The sequence below is a fragment of the Mus caroli genome, chromosome 2 (assembly GCF_900094665.2).
Source record: "Mus caroli chromosome 2, CAROLI_EIJ_v1.1, whole genome shotgun sequence".
NCBI lineage: Eukaryota > Metazoa > Chordata > Mammalia > Rodentia > Muridae > Mus > Mus caroli.
The window spans coordinates 14,490,632-14,510,880 of record NC_034571.1 but is presented as its reverse complement, the minus strand read 5'-3'; the positions used below and the strand labels follow the sequence as shown (position 1 = coordinate 14,510,880).

Sequence of the window (20,249 nt, the reverse complement as noted above, 5' to 3'; positions counted from 1 at the left end):
CAGCCTAGGGGTTGGGTATGTAAGGCATATCCAGGAGGTGGGGAAGGGCCGAATTTTACCTGTTTAGCAGGCCCTCTTTTGCTTTAAAAAAATGGAAAAGAGGAAGGGGGGAGGCAGCTATCAGTCTTTGCCCATGCCCTAGGCCCCTGCTACTCTAGCTCCTTTTCAAACAGTGGAGGCCTCACAAGCTCCTACTTTAAAAGGCCTGAGATGTTTTGCATGAAGCCCTCACAATAGGGGTTGAGGGAATTGACAGTTTCAAAAACAAGGCCTTCAGTCCTTTCCAGCTGCCGGGGCCCGCTCTCCCGCACCAACTCCTGGTTCCTCTCTGCTGGTGGCGTCCTCGGCAGTGCACAGCCTCCCTTCCAGCCCTCAAGCCCGCGCTCAGGCCGGCCCCACCCCGCCCCCAGGCTGTGTTTGTAAACAGGGGTCAGTGGCCAGGGGCTGCTGGCGCGGGCTTCAGGCCTATGGGCCTGAAAGGAGAGACCAGGAACTCTGGAGCCGGCCAAAGGCTGCAGGCAAAGGGCTGACGGGGTGGCCAGGGTTGCTCTCCGCAATTACCGAGCTCTGGGCACTTTATTGACCCAGAGCATCCCTGAGTTCTTCGACCAGGGCCACCATCATCACCAAAAAAAGATGTTTAAGTGCCGCCATTTTGCATGGTGGCAAACATATTTCTTTGTGACTTTTTTCCCGCCTAGATCATGCTCTCCTCTGATCGTGTGACGATTTCGCTCCTCCAGGCAGAAGAGCCTGCACCTCATCCTGCGCGCGTCGGCCACCTAGGGCCTTCTCCCCAGCCCATCAGAAACTGGCCTGCTCCCCCCCCCCCAGTTTGCACTTCTTTTGTGTGTCCTGAAGTCATCGCCATCCCTGCACTTGCAGTCCTATATTTCTCACCTTCTTGCCTGCTCTCATTCCTCCTCCCCAGGCAAAAGGGACCCAGATCTTTGCATCGCTTTGCGGATTTTGAGGCCTCCAAAATGCGCTTGTGAGAGGCAAGTGGCAAAGGGACTGGGCCAACATGGCTGCGATCTCTTCTTGGGAAGAGGCTCAGGAGCAGAGGCCCAGCGTGTGGGGAGGGAGCACGCTAGCCAGGCCTGGGGCAGCTCCTAGCGTGGGAGTAACCTGGGGCCAGGCCTGCCCGCTTTGGCTCCGTGGTTCCCATCCCTTGGAACTTCTCTCAGTGCATCTGCAAGTGGAATGATGACCTGGAAACGGGAAACGTGAGACAGTGACCTGGAAAACCACCCTGGGCTGGGAGGTTGGAGTGCAGCAATGCAAACAAAGCTGCTCCTGGGGAAGAGGGAAACAGAGGTGCTCCGCGCATAGGTCACAGGAAAGTGCAACAAGCTTGTTTTCCCTGGTGTTTAAAATGCAGCCCCAGTTGTAAAGTGTGTGAAATTACGCACTGGTCTCTTAAAGAGTGCCTAATTTATAGTAAATAGCAAGGTCTTTGTAAATGGCTTTATTATGTTGTTTCTTGTTAATTGTTGAGAAAAGCCCCATTGTTGAGTGTGAAAGCCTTTATGAGCTAACCTGGGCCTCGGCGCAATCAGAGGGCAGTAAATGGCCGCTCGACCTCCAAAGCCTCACGCGAGGGCCAAGAGGACTGCGGGGACTTCTCGAGGCGCTTCCTTGGCTAGGAAAGAAAGTGACAAGACTACCCAGCTTTTAATTAACGAGAGAGTGTGTTTTGAACTCGTGAGCACCCGAGAGCAGCTGGCTGAGTGCGACCGGGGGAACGTGGCTAGCCAGGGCTAGCCAGGGCGGCTGGAAGGCCGAGTCCGGGCCTGGGCTCCCCTCCCTAGTCACAGCCCGCAGGGGGTCGCGCCTCGCCCGCTGGCGAGCGAGCTCCGGGCGGCCGCTGATTGGAGCCTCGCTGGAAGGCCTTGGATCCCGGCTTTGTCTCTAGTTCTTCTCCAGCCGCGGGAAGCGCGAGCGCCGGCCCGTTCCGCCTCGGTGGCAGAACCTCTCCGAAACGCCTGCCCAGCCCAGCCGGGGAACTGGAGGGTCTTCAGCCTGAGCAGGCTCCGGGGACGGCTCCAGGCCCCTACTTGGGCCTCCTTGTCTTTTGTTTAAAGAGCTCTCTCCTTCCCTCCCTCTTTTTTCTCTCTTATGAGCGGTGACACACACAGTCTCTTCATTAGAAACCTGCAAGGGATTCAGAAAATGAGAGAAATGAGGGAGAAGTTTGGTTCTGTTTGTTTAACATGGAAAAATAATTTCTTTAATCTAAGATGAAATGTTCCTATCTCCTCTTCCGGTCACCTCCCAGTCCCTGTCCAGCCAGTTAGGACCAAGAACCTGAATGGCCCAAACCAGGCAGGTGCTGGGTTCATTTCTAGAACTTTGAGGACAGAATTCCACGGGTCCTGCTGGCCCTGAGAGGGCTGAGGGGCAGGCAGACAGTGCCTCCAGGGCTGGGTCCCGCGGCCTTTCCAGGGTCTTAGGACCTGGTGGGTCCAAGGGAAAAGCAGCCTGACGCCTGCCTTGCAACCTTTCGCTCTGACACTACAGCTAGAAAAAAAGCAGATTTTTTTTTTTCTTGAGCCTCCACTGGTGTCAGAAAACCTGGCTTGGGTGGACTGTGAGGGTTTGGACATTAGCTGATGCAAATCACAGGGAAATGTTAATTCCAGTGAGGGAGAAACCCTGTGTTTAGCTATCTTCCTTTCCCTTCTTAGCTGGCCCTGCTTCCTTCCGCACTCTCGCTCTCACCAAATTAGCTAGTCCATGAAATCCCCCTGGGTTTAGAGCACTTGTTTCGCGGATTGGCGTACAACCCATATTAACTATGCACTTTCTGCTATTCCTCTTGTGACTGTCCCTGATTCTTCCTTCTTTGCGGAGAGTATGAGGCATTTTATTTTAGTCAATCGATGCGCACAAATACTGGGATAACACAACCCACACATCTGCGGTGGAGGCTGCTTTCAAAATTGAGTTTAGGGATCAATACTAAGTCGGAATGCTCCAAATTGCATGAATTCACCAAATTCAAGCCTTGGGCTCCCAAGCCCTTTTCCTGAGTAATTAACACACTCACAGGTTATAGCTGTGCATCTACACTTCCTGCCTCTCTCAAAACAGGATGCTTTCCTCCTGTGTATTTGGCTTTACCTAAAGATCACTTGGTTTGCTTTGAAAAACACGACCCCCAAATTAGTGGTGCCAAACCCTGTCACCACCCTTCATGCTGATCTCCTCACCTTATTTTTCTAAGACCTAACAGTAGCACTTAGAAGTGGGCTAGTGGATGCTCCACAAACCTTTGCCCAACTTAATATTTCACTCGTGAGGGAGCAGCCAACACTTGGCTCCCAGGATTTCTAGATCTGTGTGATATTAGAGTTACAATACATGCCAAGCAATACTTCGTTGGATGATGGTTGGTTGGTTTTTATGGCCTGGATCTTAGCCACATAGACTGGTGTCTAACTAGGGGAGATGGACAGCAGTCGTCCCCTGTTGCAAAGGACAGTGAGTTTGACCAGAGACATGATTGGCTTCTGAACAAGAATTAGAAGAGCTTGCAGCCCATAAAGACTCTCTCTCTCTCTCTCTCTCTCTCTCTCTCTCTCTCTCTCTCTCTCTGTGTGTGTGTGTGTGTGTGTGTGTGTGTGTACAAACAGGTAGTCTGAAAAGAAGTATCTAAGAAAAACCACCAAAGAATCTAGGTTTATAGTGCATTACAATATCCCAGTTTTGAAGCTCATGTCTGAGTCTTCCTTCAGGTTAGGTGTCTGGAAGAAGACAAAAGACTCTTGTTCTGTCCCCGGAGGAACTGGGAGTCAAGAAAAGCTTTGAGGTTCTCCAGAAGGAGCCACTCTTCTAATCAGAGCTATCAATATGTCTGTGTTTAACCCTATTGGATAGAGACTTAGTAGACTTAGACCCTAAAATAGTAGCAGCTTAGCAAGGAGCTCACAGATCTGTCAAAGCCTTCCCAGGCCGGAAGCTGGGGAGGAAGAGAGAGGGAAACACCATTTGTGTGGAGACCATCCTCTTGACTAAGATGACAAACCAACCATTTCAACAGAACTCTCTTGGAAAGTTACTGAAGAAGCATTCAGAGGCACTGGAAGGCTGGAAGCGAATTTCCATCCTTAGTGCTTGCCTCCTTTGGGTTAGCTCCAGGAAAAAACACAATGCTGTGGTAAGTGATGGTCTGTGGTGAGGCACAGCGTGGAAGAGGGACTGTGCCAAACTTAGCAGCCACCTTGCCCCTCTCCTGTGAAAGTTGGATGTCACACAAATGCATAGGCTACAGCTTGCTCAGGGGCTGAAAGGGCAAACTTCTCAATCTCTGAAACACCCTGGAAGGGCCTGGACTCCTGGATCTGCCAGGAAGAAAAGCATGACTCACACTCATCCTCCTCAAGTTCCCTGTTTTCCCTCCTTGCAGATGAATACCCTGATCCCCTGATCATCAGCAGGGAAAATGTCAAAGGGTAGTTTGCTTCCAAAGATGCGGGTCAAAGGAAGGCTAAGCATTCAGATTTTTTCATCTCTACACCTATTTGAATTAAAAACTGCATGTTATAGTAGAAATTGCCATAGACAGGCTTATTCCCCCTTTTCCTGTCTGTCTTCCCTTTTTTTCTTTTTCCATCCTCTTAGTTCCCCCCATTCTTTCCCCTACCTAACCCTCACCCTCAGGTGGAAGCCTTTCTCCTGGGGTGGAAAGAAAGGAAGAGCTAGACTTACAGTAGAGTTGAGAGAGGCGGTATGGAAGCTGTGGTCATTGCTGCGCTTTCTTGCTGGGATGAAGGGTCAGAGCATCCCAACCTCTTGTCCCCCAAATGCTGAGATGCTCTGCTTTGAGTGTGGCAAATAGCATGTATACCACACCCAAAGAGCTCCATTCCACGCGCGCACACACACACGGCTATGAATCTGACACAGAGTGCATTGCCAGATGCAAATGTACAGAGGTGCTTTTAATTTTGTTCCAAGTGTTACACATCATGTGGCAAATTGGCCTTCAGAAAGCCAATTTTATTTTTTTCTGTTAATAATAAAAGACTTCTTAAACAAGCTTAAAGTATGTGATTGAGAATTAAGAGTGTACATCTTTATGGCTCAAGTGTTTCTTATCTGATTTTAAAGAGAAGACTAATACACTTTTTGTTTTTTTAATAAGGAAGGGTTTTTTTTGTTTTTTGTGTTTTTTAAGTGGAAGAGTTTGGTTAACATTAGAACTGTCCAGTGGTTCTGCTGTTCACATGCGTTTAAGAAAATAATAAGAACATTTAAATCCTTTAAAAATCCTTTTACATTTTTAATGGATCATGAATTTTAAAAAGTAAGCTAAGGAAATTCGTCATATACTCTTACCATCTTCTTGATAAAAATTATCTATGAAATGTCCACTTTCCCTAAACTATCAGCATTTAATATTATCTTAAACATTTCAACCTGTGTTTGTAGTTGTAATATGAGATTACAGTAAAATACAAGGGAAACATAACTCATTTTGTGAAACTTACATGAGGAGGAAATATTACTTATTTTGCAGGTGGGTAACCGGGATTCTAAAATCTTGTCACTTGCATTAATCTCTTGTTGGTCTGACCTGGTTGAGATCTGACACAACAGAAGGATTTCCAGATGAGCTGAAAGCACCCTGATTGTGAACTCCCCACAACTCTCTGAGCTGAACTTTAGTGTATACTTCAAGACTGGTCTTAAATGTGGTCTTCAATGGGAAGAAAAGTGCAAAAATTTTTTTGTTAAGGAAAAGAAAATGAGGAACCTTTTAATAAACCATTGAGTCCAGTTACCTTCTATAATGTGAATGGAATCATTATAGCTGGCTGAGCCGTTGACATGGTTTCTTCATTCAGGATCCTGGCCAAAGGAATAGCATGTCAATGTGTAAAATTCTAGCCAAAGATAAGCCATTACAATGGAAATCGCAATGTGCAAAGTCTCATTGAAGCCAATGAAATTGAGTGTAATATCCATACAGCATTCTCATCTGCTTGCTCCAGGATTTAGTATGCAGCTCTGCACTGAAATGAGATTATGCATATAAAATGCCAATATAGAATACACTGCCCAATAAAACATTAGAAGAGCAACTTACAGCCCATAGACATGGGCTTTACTTAAATTTGAACTTCATATACAAAATAAACCAGAGCCCCATCAGAACACTAAATCTACACCATGGCCTCGGTCTGGATTTCCATGCTTCTTTCTGCATGACTCCCCCACCCCCTCTCCTATCCAAACACAATTCTTTTAAGGGCACTCTTCAAATCATCTAGCAATTCCCAAAGGGAACCCAGGAGTCTCTTAAACTGCCTTTCTAAATCAAAGGGCCCCAAACAATGTAAGTGCATTTTTGACCAAATACATATATTTGTATGTGAATGGAATTATATATACATATATCATATATACATGTACATATTAGAAAGCATTTGGATCTGAGAACCTATGGTTTCATTAAAAAGAAAAGAAAAGAAAGAAAGAAAAAAAAAGCCCAAAGGCACCAAAGGGAAAAACACCCCCACAGTGGATTACAGGGTTATGGGACAGGTCACTAGGAACGGGAAATAAAACTCAATGTTAGGTTTGGTCTGTAAATTATGCACCTTTCAGGAAAGGGGGTTGAAGGTCTCTTCACTCAAGGGTTTTTTTTTTTTTTTTTTCCCATCCATTTTGCTATTAATTCTTAACTCTTGGTAGGCAGTTCTTTAATGAGGTTGTTTGTGGCAGGTTAATTTTCTCCAATCTACTAAGCTCCTCATTTTCCCTTAAGTGTGCTGTTGCCCAGAGCTTTCAGAATTGTCCATACTAGAAGAAAACAGAATAAACATGCTGAAGTTGTCTGGGTGGGCTGCGAATTAAAGACGTTATGTGGACAGATAAACAGAGGGCCTCGGACAGATGGGAGTGGGAGGGTAGGAGCCAGGCTGAGTTGAGGGCAAGAGGGAGAGAATTCCGTCTTAGGAGAGCAATGACCCTAGGAGTGTAATATATTAAATATTGCAGCGATCGATTTCAATACCCCAAGTGGACACGGGAATAAAAATTCACCAACAAGCTGAAGTGATTAGGAATGCTTTGTTGCAAGGGAAAAATGTGATTTTCTTCAAATCCTTTTTGTTCAGGTTAGAAGAGGCCCAGACAATCCAAATGTAAGCCCCAGACTCCCAGTTTGGGATATAACCCTAAAGGTTAGTCATATCTCGATGGTACTTCTGCATAGTGGAAAGATGAGCTGTGTACCAAGGAGGATTAAATAGCAGCCACAATTATGGGCTGGTGACTCCCTGAGCTTTCCTCCCAAATCAGAGAAGAGGACATTTTGGAGAGCTTTCCCTGTGAGTTAGTCTTTGTTTCAGCTCTGGGACAAAGCAGTGGCTTGTACAATTCTTCTTTCATTAAAATCGAAGGGGGGAAAATACACAATACGGTTAGCAGAAGGTTGGTCTACTATACCAAGATGTGAAAACCGCATTTCCTGTTATGTAGGAGAAAAATATTTTCAGTGTCATTCTAGGAAGAAAAGTATGAAATTGTCATACATATAGGCACAGATACCTGCTACCACACATGATTTTATTACTGGTTTTCAAATTGAGTAGGACTCTTGCATTTAGATCCTCATGCCCTGAGCTGTTCTCTCTCCAAGTCCAGGAATCTGCTTAGGGATTTGGGGTAGTCATTGTGGAGGCTGCTTGGAGCAGGGGGATTGTTTTCAGTCACAGACTAATGGGCAAAGCCTGGGCCTTACACACTGGGGACAGCAAGTCTGCTGCTAAGGACACATTGCTGGATGCCTGCAGGTAGCAGCAGCAGCAGCAGCAGCAGCAGCAGCAACAGCAGCAGCAGCAGCAGCAGCAGTGATAGCAGCTGCCTCCTCCTTCAGTGTGGCCAGGCTACAAATCTAGGAAAGAAACACAGCACTATACAAAGGATTTCTTTAATGAGGAAGAGTTCCTCAGATGGTGCGCTGGGGATGCTCCAGCGTCTCTTTCCCTATAAGATGCTTTCTCTTTACGTAGTTCTTTATGTGATAACTGGGCATTGGAAATGCCACACACACATACACACACACACACACACACACACACACACACACACACTAGCATTCCTTGATAACCCAGACACAGACATCTATTAGAAGGTCCGAATCAAGCTGAATTTCTGCATTGGGCAGAAGCAGACCTCTCTGGCACCCTGCTCCCCCCTACACACACAAATTCTACATCATAAGTGGTCTAGTCTTGTATTCATCACAGTGATGACTAGCTCTCACTTGCAAACATGGCCCTAAGGACCAGCTGTATTTCTGTGAGTGCATCTCCTCATCATGGAACAGACCAGGCAGGAGAAGGAACCCTAAGCTTCCTCATTTCTTTCAATCTAATTCGGGCTGAACATGGTGGGTTAAGGCTGAGACTGGTTGTGTAACAGAGCACTTAGGTTCCTGCAGCTTGAATCTCCCAGGCTTTCTGTGAAGAGCAGAGCAGCTACAGGGAGGCTATTATGCCCCATAAAGCTGTTTATCTCTCTTAAGCTACATGGCTCCTTCCTCTCTTAAGGTTGTGTTCAACCAGGTTCAGGTGTGAAATGTCACTCAGGGACTTGACCTCGAGGAGGTAGTTACTGAGGCCGGGTATCTCTTCCTGAATGTGGGGAAGACTGAATTGGGGGACATTTGGGTAAGAAAGAGCTGTTGTGAATCCCATCTTTTATTTTTGTACGCTGGTCCCTTTCTGCTTGCTTCGGTCTCTTTTCTTCACCATCTTCCTCTCTATTTTGAATCATGTAAGAATATGTACAAAACCAGGGCCTGCCTGTGCCTAGGCAGAGAGGAGAGTTCTGAGATTTCTGGTGTTATGTGACTCTGGAGAAATCTGGAGAGAAGGCATCTCCCAGGGGAAGACACGTGGTGGGGGCCTTTAGTCTCTGGTCACTGTGGTACACCTACTGAGTCCAGGGCCAAGGCTCTGGACTGGACTCTCCAAAGCCTGCTTGGTATAGGTACCTGTTGCTTGAAGTGTCTGAGGAGTCGTTGGGTCCCTAACCTATTGTAAGTCTTAGACTTTGGTCATGTTCCCCCTGGGGCTGCTGGATTCACCTGTCATTATAATCGCTGCCGAGAGTTCGTGACAAATCTCTACAATGTGTGTCCGCACAAGGGCGCTTAAGGTTCACTGGTCTGTGTGTCGAACTTTGCAAAACTGCAAATCAGCGAGAAAATTTGTCTATTCTTGTGAAAGGAGATACAAGTTGGTACTTAACGTGGAAGCAGGAGAAAGAGGGGTGGGTGGGTAGGGAGCCTAGCCAAAAGCCCCACTGTAATCTCCAGAACAATTTCATTTCCTCTGCAACACCCTGGCTACCCTGGCCCAGGCCTCAGAAAGGTCAAGGAGGAGATGGAACTGAAGGATGGGGTTGGGTGAGGTGAGGGGCTAAGCCCTCAGCCAGGTCGCAGGTGAGAGCAGGGCAGGGTGGAGCGGAGACAACTAGAAGGAAGGACGGGGGAGGGGCAGAAGTCTGACTTCTTCCAGAGGGGCTTTTCCTCAGGAATTCGCACGGCCAGCCTCCCGGGCGGCTTGCTGGGCTCTCCCCCGCCCCTTCTCGCAGAGCTGGTCGCAGGGAGCTCGGGTTTCCTGCAAGCCCTTGGTGCCTCCAGGCCGCCGGCTTTCAGCTCCCGGAGAGAGCAGGCCTTTCCCGCTTGCTGAGAAAGGGAAAAGCGCGTGCGGCGCGGGCGTTAGCGCCGGGGAAACCGGATCCTCCCGGGGATGCTCAGCCTCCCTGCGGAGCCGGCTGCAGCCAGGGGCCCCGGGTCGGACTAACAGCCTCCGAGACCTCCATGCCGCTGCTCAGAAGCCCCGGGTAGCGAGGACAGGAAGGCCGCGGGAAGCTTTCCCTCTCTCCTCCGAAGGGGAGCCTGGAATTTAAAAAAAAAAAAAAAATCTTTTACTTTAAATTGATCGATCACGACCCTTCCGAGAGTGGCTCCACCTTCTGTCCCCACCTCTGCGGCCTTCACTTGTCACCTCTGCTCGAAGTGTGCGCGGAAGACGCGCGGGCCGTGTGCGTGTGGCAAAAGGGTGTTGCAAGTAGCCCGAGCCTGCGAGGCTGTCGCGTTTGCATGAATTCCGATCTGAGAACCCATAGTTAGAGGGTTGATTCCTGCTTCCTTACCCATAACCCTGTAGGTGAAAGTCGCCATCGATCGCTTTTCCCCTGACATCTGTCCCTGCAGGCCTGCTTCCCTGTAAGGAAATGCTCGCAGGAGCCGGGCTCCATACCCGCTGCCTTCAGGGAACTGAGGATAAAGGCTCGAGTCCTCCATGAATTAAGTTGATTATTAATTTGGGCTGTTTGGAGCTGGTAACACTATAGACGCCTTCAGCTTTGGGAATTGTCTCAGGGCAGGGACACAGGCACGAATGACCCAGAATTGTGACTGGGAAAAGCGAGTGAGTTCTGGGTAGAGGTTCCCTGAGTGGGCAGGGGAGAAAGCTTCCTAGTGAAGCTTAGTTCTTCCCAGTTCCCAAATAAATTCTTAGTTAACTAGTGTAAACACATCAGTATTATTAGATGGGTGAAACCTGATTGGATGTGGGGGCATGTCAACTGAACCCCGCCCTGTAATACTTTCTTAGATGACAAATAAGCACTCTTACAACACGAAAATAGAAATGTAACATTCGACTGGACTGAATTAATTTTTGACGGATTTACGGCATGATTTTCTTTCAGGAGGTATTCCTTGCTTTTTTTTTTTTTTTTTTTTTTTTTTTTTTTTTTTTTTTTTTTTTTTTTTCTATCCACAGTGCTGTCCAAAGATAGAAATATAAACAAGCTCTCTGCCTTGCGGAAGCCCCTTAACAGTATCTCCCAAAGAAAGATCAAGACACTTTGTGAATTTTCTCCAGATAATGCCTCATATTCCGAATGACTGATCAGAGAACTCCGGTATTGTTCAATAAAATGAGAGGAAGGCGAGTGACGTGGGAGCCGAACAATGGCATTTCTGAATCAGTTTGCTTGATTGGCATTTGGGAGCTTCATGACCGCAGGGAATAGGACTCATTACTGTGAATACACCAAAACACCAACCGAGATTAGAACTCTAGATCCTGTTTTAATCCCATTTCAGCCTAAATTATAGTGGGAAAATATAAGATCCAAGAAAAGAGTATTACACCACCATAGACTGGCCGAAAGTTTTAATTGTAGTAAAGGAGAAATTAAAGAGTGAAGCTGAAGCACTTTCCAACAGTTTCAGGACTAGTGCTGATAATTAAGCAGGATGCTCAGATGGGTGGAGTAGAGTCGAGTCTAAGAATATTGATGTGGTATAAAATACTTCATACTTACTTGGGATGACACGTGCTTGGAGAAAGATATCACAGGGTTTTCCTAACTTTGTACATATGAGAAAAACATCATATAGCCCTTTAGATTGGTCAAAAGGCAGGGCCATTAGCAAATTCATGGTGAGAAATAACTAGACACTTTACAGTTAGAGTCTAAATATCCGTTGTTATTTGGAAGACTTTATTACTTTGGAGAGGATTTTATATTAAGGCCAAAAGTTGTACTAACACTAAATTTAGCCCAGAAAACTGCAGTAGCTGTTTTTCAGTTCATGTTAGAAAGGGGGAATGTGTTTTGCAGTTTTAATAACAGAAAGGTATGAGCTAATGCAGGTTGTGGGTTTGATCAGAGACTGGTGTGTGGCAACCACTCTACAAAAATTTTGATTCTTTAATGGAATTCGTCTTCAAATCTTAGAAACTTAAAATATTGAAAGTCTTAGGAATCATGTATTAAGCTGAGTCAATTGACTACAGCAAGGAGACAAAGCAGCAATACAAAGATACATATAGTCTTGTATTTTAGCAAGTCACAGCAAAGGAAAATGTGATTAGACATGAAGGCAGAGGTGCAAATTCACCTCTAATAATGGAACAGGAAGAGTTGCTGCATGGCATAGCTTCACAGTCATTCTGAGGGGTGGGCTTTAACAAGCAGCCTCTGTTGCATGGGAACTGGGACTCTTAAGAATTATTTTTGCATCAAGAAGGGACTAAAATTATTAGAAGCTCAGTAATCACCAAATAAACTCCAAGCTTTGAGGTTAAAAACAGATGACTATCTTCATGTTCAATTATACAGTATCAATTACTAATACAACCAATGTTTCAGTGTCTCAGCACCACCAGATACCATCTTTTATGAAGATACCTTGGTATTAATTAATGACTTCTTTATTCTCATTATTCACAAGGAAAAATAGGGGTCGTGTCACACTAAAATTAAGATTATCTTAGTTTATCTGGGCTCTTAAACAAAGATCATTCAAACTAATTATATTTTGAATTAACAGAGGTAGGCAATTTATCGCTTAACTTTTTTTGTTCAAAGATAGGAAAATAAAGATCAGAAATAAGCAGAGTTTCATTTTAAAGGCAGAAAGAAGCAAACATGTCCTGACTTTTGCAGTATTTCCCTTGCTAAAGGGGGAATGAAGGAACTGTAAAAGACGTGACTTTGCAAAGTCAAGTCCTTTTTAAAAGACTTGGATCGAAATTCTTGCTATGCAACAAGGATTCAAGTTTGATTAATTTTCTGCAAGCGACGTGACAGCGGTGTTTTAAAAGATTAATTAAAATTGAAGTGATACGGAGCAGGAATCCAACCTGCAGAGGCGTCCCTGGCGCCTTGGGGGTGCGGGGGGGGGGGGGGGGCTTTGCAAGCCAGTCCCAAGCCCGAACTACCGGCTTTCCCGAGCCTGGGACGCAATTCCCCGTCTCCTGGAGAGGAACGCGGAATTTGGCAGGGCGCCCGTCTGGCCGCCTGGCATACCGAGCTGGCCGCCAGCTCTCAGGGGTGGGGACGGGGTGTGTCCCCCGGAACCCGCTGCGGAGAGAAGTGCTAGCGCGCCTTTAGACCAGCCAGTGAGGACCTGGGTCAAGCCAAGAGGCGGGAGGGGGCCTCCCGTAAGCCTGGAGCCTACATCCACAGGCCGAGCAGCTACTCCAGCCGCTGCACCTACTTGGTGACACCCTGCTGGTACGGAACCCTCCCCCAACCTGGCCGAGAGCAAACGTGCTGGAGTGCGAGGAATGAGGATTGCAGTCTGCGGAGATTCGTGCACAGGGCGGAGGCTGGGGAGAGCTCCGCCGGGCTACGGCTCCTGGGCCCAGATCCTGGGCCTGGATGAGCAGTGCTGCCTGGTCACCTCGGACACGGGACCCTTCACTGTGCAATTGCCCTCCCCTCCCCCACAGTTTCGCGCTCTAGCTCCCCTCCCCCACCCCACATCCTGCTCCCCTCGCTTTACTCCGCGACGCCTTCAAACAAGTAAGAAATTAAGCCGAACACAATTGTAACTGTACTCAGGGAGACACAATCGCCCAAGCCCTTGGGGTCACGCGCAGCAGAGGGGCGACGCGGGTGGCACCGCCGAGGGTGGGGTGGAGAGGGCGTTCGTTTGCAATCAGACTCCTGGGCGCGACATACAATGTCCCATTCTCCCTTCTAGGGCTCTGGGGTCCTCACGAAGAGAGGCTGTGCTGGGACCATGCGCCCAAGGTCCGAGGATGTCCTCTGCGACCTGCGGCGGGCGCTGTGGGTTCAGGCCCAAACGAGTCCCAGGAGTTTCTCAGCGCCTGGAAGTAGACGTGGTCTCTCTAACCCCTGGCGTCAGTCTTTACCCTTCCTCTTCCTGGAGACCCGGGAGGCTGCGACGTGGAAAGAGAGGCGGGAAAGCCCGCACGGAGCTGCCCAAGTCAAGGGCGGTGGGGCTCAGGGGACTCTAAAGGCGAGAACTGAGGGTCGGAAGCCTGGGGACAATCCTTTCCCCTCCACGTGCAGCGGGGACACCTCCTCCCCGGGGAACCCATCCAGCTGCTCCCAACCTGGAGAACAAAGGGTCTGGGAAGCACGGCCGGGGTCGGAGAGCGGAGGTGGAGGGACGCAGGAAGGCAGGCGGTGGGGGCAGGGAAGGGCGCCTGCTTGCACTTCCTCTCTGGCCCGAATGACGGAAAGCTCCTCGCGGCTAGCGCCTCGTTGAGGCTGTTTTTCAATCCTGGAGGTCTCGGGTTCCTTACCTAGCGGCCGCACCCGCGCCCTTCCTTCCCTAGGGTCCCCACCCCCTCCGGGGACTAAGGCCTGGAAGCTGCAGAGCCTGCTGTGCCCTGGCGCGGGAGGAACCGCGAGGCACCAGCGCCCCCTGCAGGTGCCAGGGATCTCCGCAGCCGGGCGCTCCGGGACTCTTAAGGTGGAACTGCCTGATAATCTATCATGCTAGTGAATGTGGGTGGAGGTGGGTAGTTCTCGCCTCACCCCCGTGCGCAAGGGTCCTCCAAGCGAAACGGGCCTGACGGACCAGAATCCCGGAGTCTGTCCCTCACTGATGCTATTTTCTGGACCCTTGGCCCCACCATCTGCAGAACCTCTTCTTTGGATGTCCCACTGTGGATCGACAAGTCACATTGATATTTCCCAGCAGTGTAAGGATGCCTAAATCTTGCTTCAAGGCCTTTCTATAACTGGAAAGCAAACTTTGACTTTTCTTTATTATACGTAAGTGACTGTGAGCATGGGATGAGATTGGCCAATCTCGGAATCTTCTCATTCCCAGCAAATTCGTGAACAGGTGCACGTACTATAGGACTGGACCACGCGTCCAGCCTGTGTGGGATCCACGTCTTGCGCCTTCAGCGACCTCTGCTCGGTGTTATCCTATACTTTTTTTTTCTTCTTTCTTTCTTGAATCGACTGATAAACATATGAAAACTCTTGGAAGTGTCCTCCACGAACTTCAGCTTCTTGGAGGAAACCCTATGAATGAGCAAGTAAAGTTCCGCGAGGTCTCAGTCTATTCCCTCTCGGTTGGCGCCTGGGAGCATGGGGCTGCAGACTGTCCCTGGACTATGGCACACCCATGACCCGGGAGCGGCGGAGGAGAGCCGGGACTGGAACGCACCGGGCTTGAAGGCCGGCTGCTGGCTTTGAGTATGCGGATAATTCACACCGTGGGAACTCCCCTCCCCCTGGGCACTGGGCCTGGGAACCGCCCCGCGGGTGGATGGCCGATGGTCCCTGGGGTGGGTGTTAGCGCCTGAGAAGCGGAGTCCACACGCTAGGCAGCTGCGGGCAAAGCTCGCTTGGGCAGGTGCCTCCGGGTCAGACCCGCCATGGGGGTTGCAAACCGCAAGCGAAAGTCGAGAAGGGCAGGAGCTTGCCCACTAATCCGTTTTACACTGTGAAAACCGCAGGCTTGTCGCCTAAGAGGCCACTTTTTAATTTGGAAGCACATGGAGGGGGGGAAAACCAAGTTAACATGCGAGCACACTTCCTTTTCTTTTTTCCTTGTCGTGCCCCTCCTCCCCCCACTTTTCAACGAAAAAGCTGTCCTACTGGTAAAGAGGGAAATTGATCTGCGCTTTGGATTGCAGGGGGAGACTTAGGCAAGCAGGGAGCCCGGCGGGGATTCAGGCACATGCTGTATCCCTGCCTGCCAGCTTCTTCCCTGGCTTCTCACCCGCGTGCCTCCTCTCTACTAGGAATCACCGGAGGCCACGTGCTTCAGGCAAGCCCCATCCACTGTTTTTTTCGCTGTGAATGAACGGCTGTGTGCATCATTTGAGTGTCAGCATTCCTTGAGAGAGCGCCTGCTCGGTCGGTGGATCTACCGAACGAAAGGGTAGGGGATTGGGTTGCCCCGACCGAGCATCTACACACAAGCGAACCAGAAGAAACACTCAAAGCTTTCCATGAGGAAACCTACCAAAGCCTCCAACAAAACTCAGTTTACTGCGTGCGGACCTGAGGTGCTCAGGCTCCTGGAAGAACAGCCAGAGGAAGGAAGAGAGCAGGAAGGGGTCGGATGGGGAACGCTAAGGGTCAAGTGGGCAAGTTCCAGAATAGTGGTTCCCTTATTCCCATGTTCCTCGCATAAGGGTCCTATTTAAGAACTCTCTCCCACCACCCAAATATGTGCTAGTGGCGATAGAAAGGGAAGGCAGACAAATGAAAGCCTGGAGAATGACCTTTATTTAAAAAGCAGAACTAAGATAAATTACTCGTTGAAATAGTGTTGGGGGGTGGGGGTAGGAGACGGGATGGATGGAGGCAGCTTTTTACTTCTCTTTAGTTTTGAAACCTAGAACAGTTTAAAACTTAAAGATGTTGGAGGAGCAGAAAGTCTTGTAAAATGTTTGTACAGTTGAGAGGTACTGCTCATTAATTCATTTTGAAAGGTTGCTGGGTTGAATGAAGTCTTTCTCAGTCTCTATGAAAAGCTCAACTAATTTTGATGTAGAGCAAAATTGGGGTCAAAACTTCAACAACAGACAATGTGTATAGGACTTTATAGTCCTGGGGTCTATTTCTGGAACAAGAAATTAAAAAAAAAATTAAATGAGATAACTTCTGCGTTTGTGACCCCACCTTCTCTCCCACGTGTTTGCTTTCTCACACGTGAGCCCGTGAGCGAGCCGGCACAGACCAGTACAAACGTATATGCGTGTCTGATTTGTCTTCTAGGCCTGTGTTTGTTTTCACTCAAGTTGGAGACCTACCTTGTTTTTGCCTGTATGCACTTTATTAAAGATCACCTGTTAACAAATAAAATAGCCTTCTTTGCTCTGAATTTATTTCTTTGCAACTAAAAGGGAAACATTAACTGAACTGTTCAAAGCCATGTTTTTTAATCAAAAAGATATCAAAAGATATGTCACAGTCTTCCCAAATGTTCAAAAGGATGGCTTCCCACTTGTAATCATATTTTGATAAAGTTACATCATAGTAATTAAAAATGACTAATCAGTATGTGTATTCCATAAGGATAGGCTTATTCATTTTGCTGTATCCCACCATCAACTTAAAACTATCTGGTTTAAATTACTTAAGTAATGCCTATAGAAAAAAAAAAAAGGTTTGGAAAATTAGTAACTATGCAGTTTTGGTGTCTTTTATGAAGTTTTAATTAAATTTAATTTTTGCTTGTGGGGGGGGTAGGGGTGGTAATAGACAAAATTCAAGAATCCATTCAGTGGTCTTTAGAACAATGTGATTATTTATAAAATTATATCGCCAAGTAACATTTTAGTGAAACTGGATTAATATAGATGCAATTAAGTGCTTTCTCTTCAAAGATTTTTTTTTTGTCTCTCTCACAAATATGAGACATAGAAGAACTCCATCTTAGGTCCTTTAATTTGTCCCATAATAGGAAAACCAATGTTGGTTTTCTCAGGGCATCTGAGTTTATCAGAAGGGACGATGCCAAAATCATGTGATAAGCATCACTTTCCCTATCTCTTCTTTGTCTACTAGAGATTCTATCAGAGGAAATATGCAAGAATATTATATTTTCTTCAGACGCCTGAAAATACAATACACTATAAAGTACCGAAAATGTGATTCCAGCTTGACAATATCTTAGAAGTGGCCCATGTATCTCTTTTTGAAATGACTTTAATAATGACTGACTTTAATAATGTCAGGAAGGAAGGATTTCAACGGCAGGCAAGCTGTGATGAATGAACCAGAGGAACAATGGAGCTATTGACAAAACATGCTAACTTTTAGAATTCTATCTAAATTATGACTTTTCTTTCCGGTGCAGAGGGAGACATGCAAGTGTATCAATGTTCATCAAACTCGGGGTAATAAAAATGTGAGTGGCAGTCAATGGCCTGTGACTGTAATATGCTTGTTAGTGTAGGTGAGCCATGGAGCGGAGCATTTGCTCTTGTTTAAGAAAGATCAGTGGTCCACAGTTGAGGTGGGGAGTTTGTAGAAAATGGAGACCCTGAAGGAGATGCAAGAAAGAAGGCTAAAAAAAGAATAGAGCAGATGCCATAATTAAAAAAGATTTGTTTTCTGTTTTAGATTTCGCTCCCGTCAATTGTTCCTGCTAGCTATTTAGATGAAATAAATGGAATATCACTTAATAGGCACAGGCGTTGATACAATTTCCTCTCCAAAGATCTGATTCCTAGCATCCGAAGGCAACGAATTCAAGTTAGTATTGAACTTGAATTTGTTCTGCCAGAGTGAAAATTGGTTCCATTAGGCATCAGTCACAGAACTCCTGGAGACCTGACTGGCGCTGTGACTGCGCTCTCTCCAACTAGCTGCACCAGGAACGTCTTAAGTAATGCTGGGTGTGCTCTGGGAAACCATCCAGGGAGGTTGGATTGTTTTCTAAATTAAAGTTTCTTAATTTGATACTCTTCATAAATCTGGACCAAGTTTAATTAAGGTCATCTGTGTGGGCAAAGCCTTAAGGAAGGACCACTTAGAGGGCACATGATATTTGGAATAACTTAGAATATGAAATACTCCATTGTGTACTCTCTTTCACAGGGACTCTTTCCTTAACATTTTTTTTTCTCACTTACCTATATTTCTTCTTCCTTCTCATTGCAGATTTATAGCTCTCTGGGGAAACTCCTGGAAGAAGTAATATATCAGACAGATATACTATCCAAAAGCTTAAAAGTTAGTATCTGACTAGATAAACAAAAATCTAAACAATAGCTGCAGGAAAGAAAGGAACAAACAAGCCAGTTTTGTCTGAGGTGAGTAAGTGTGCCCAGTCTATTAAGAGGAGTGAAAAACAAAGCATGCCATCTAAAAGCTCGTGATTCAGGGGCTGGAGATGGAGCTCACTTGGTGGAGTGCTGGTCTGGCATACAGGGACTCTGGGGGCTGTCCCAGCACTACACAAAGGCATGGTGGTGTATGTCTGCAATCCCCAGCTTCCCACCCAGAAGGGGAGGCAGATGTGATAGGGAATTTGAGGCCAGCCTAGGATATACAAAGGGAGAAATGTTTATATTTTACCTGGAGGCTTATGAACTGAGCCTATTTTTCACAAATAAAATACATTGGTTAGGAACCTTGGTATATTCCCATTATGAAAATATTTGATAGCTTTTGATAGAAATAAGTATTATAAAACTATCAACATTACTAATGAGAAATGATATTTAACTCAATAAGAAAGTGGCACAATTTTAAGTTCTTTTTAATTTTTCTTTCAAATTTATTTCCTATTCTTTTGAGCAGAACATTTGTTTTTTGTTTGTTTGTTTGTTTGAGACAGGGTTTCTCTGTGTAGCCCTGGCTGTCCTGGAACTCACTTTGTAGACCAGGCTGGCCTCGAACTCAGAAATCTGTCTGCCTCTGCCTCCTGAGTGCTGGGATTAAAGGCATGCGCCACCACCACCCGGCTGAGCAGAACATTTGTAAACTTGCTTTTTCTACATCAGTTTCTCATTTTATGTGGTTTGTTTATTTCCTTCTGAGAAAATACTACTAAGTTAATAGTACCAAACATGAACTATAGAATCTCACAGGTAGGGCTAGAGAGACGGCTTGGGAGTTATGCGTGAGTATTTTTTGCCTTTGTAGGAGATTCAGGTTCAATTTCTAGCACCCATGTGGCAGCTTACAGCCATTTGTAATCCAGTTCCTGAAGATCCCATAATCTTTACTTCCTGAGCAGCAAGCATGTAGGTGGTATACATATATACATACATACACACATGCATGCATGCATACATACATGCATGCATACATACACACATACATGCACACACATATACATGCATATACACACATACACACATACATATGTGCATACACACACATACATACTTGCATATACACACATACATACATACATGCAGACCAAAAACTAAATAAAACAGTAAATCTTGTTTTAAGAAAATCTCATAGGTAACATTTGATAATAGATAGAATGCAAATTTAGAAGTACTTAAAGCTTACTGTGTGTGTGTGTAGTCCTGGGTATCAAACCCAGGGCCTTATGAGTACTAGCCAAGCATCCTACCTACCAACTGAGCTACATCCCCAGCTTTTGCTTTTTTTTTTTTTGGATACAGGATTTCTCTGTCTGGAGCTTGGTCCAGGGCTGTCCTGGAGCTTGCTTTGTAGGCCAGGCTGGCTCAAACTCTCAGAGATCTGATTGCCTCTGCCTCCCCAGTGCTCGAATAGAATATGCACCATTATGCCTGGCCTGCACTAGATTTTTAACTTCTTTTACAATAGCAGATACCAGTATTTTCAGTAAGAGGAAAAATTTATGGTGTGTTCAATACATTTGTAATTCAGGACCCAAATTGGGCCTATTTTGTGAAAAATAGTTAAAACTAGGTGAAGGAAGCAGTTTGCTTTTTTTTTTTTTTTTTTTTTTTTTTTTTTTTTTTAAGTGAAAATTTGACTACATT

General features: G+C 46.4%; 1 protein-coding gene and 1 long non-coding RNA gene across 2 annotated transcripts; both read left to right on the top strand.

Moving 5' to 3' along the window:
• Positions 1-3,986: 3,986 nt before the first annotated feature.
• Positions 3,987-5,041, top strand: LOC110290335. Its single transcript, XR_002377420.1, has 2 exons — positions 3,987-4,159; positions 4,624-5,041. It is a non-coding gene; the product is annotated as an uncharacterized LOC110290335 (long non-coding RNA).
• Positions 5,042-12,837: 7,796 nt separating this feature from the next.
• On the top strand, positions 12,838-13,902 carry LOC115029060. The gene is made up of 2 exons (XM_029469208.1): positions 12,838-13,344; positions 13,526-13,902. Exons 1-2 carry the CDS (start codon positions 13,107-13,109, stop codon positions 13,660-13,662), a joined length of 375 nt encoding a protein of 124 aa, XP_029325068.1. The 5' UTR covers positions 12,838-13,106; the 3' UTR covers positions 13,663-13,902.
• Positions 13,903-20,249: the final 6,347 nt, after the last annotated feature.

What these genes read in the sequence shown, in the direction of transcription:
- LOC115029060 (XM_029469208.1), top strand. Translation starts at nt 13,107, where the DNA reads ATGAGGATTGCAGTCTGCGGAGATTCGTGCACAGGGCGGAGGCTGGGG. An exon ending in TCCGCGACGCCTTCAAACAA is followed by an intron (nt 13,345 to 13,525) that starts GTAAGAAATTAA and finishes TCTCCCTTCTAG; the next exon opens with GGCTCTGGGGTCCTCACGAA.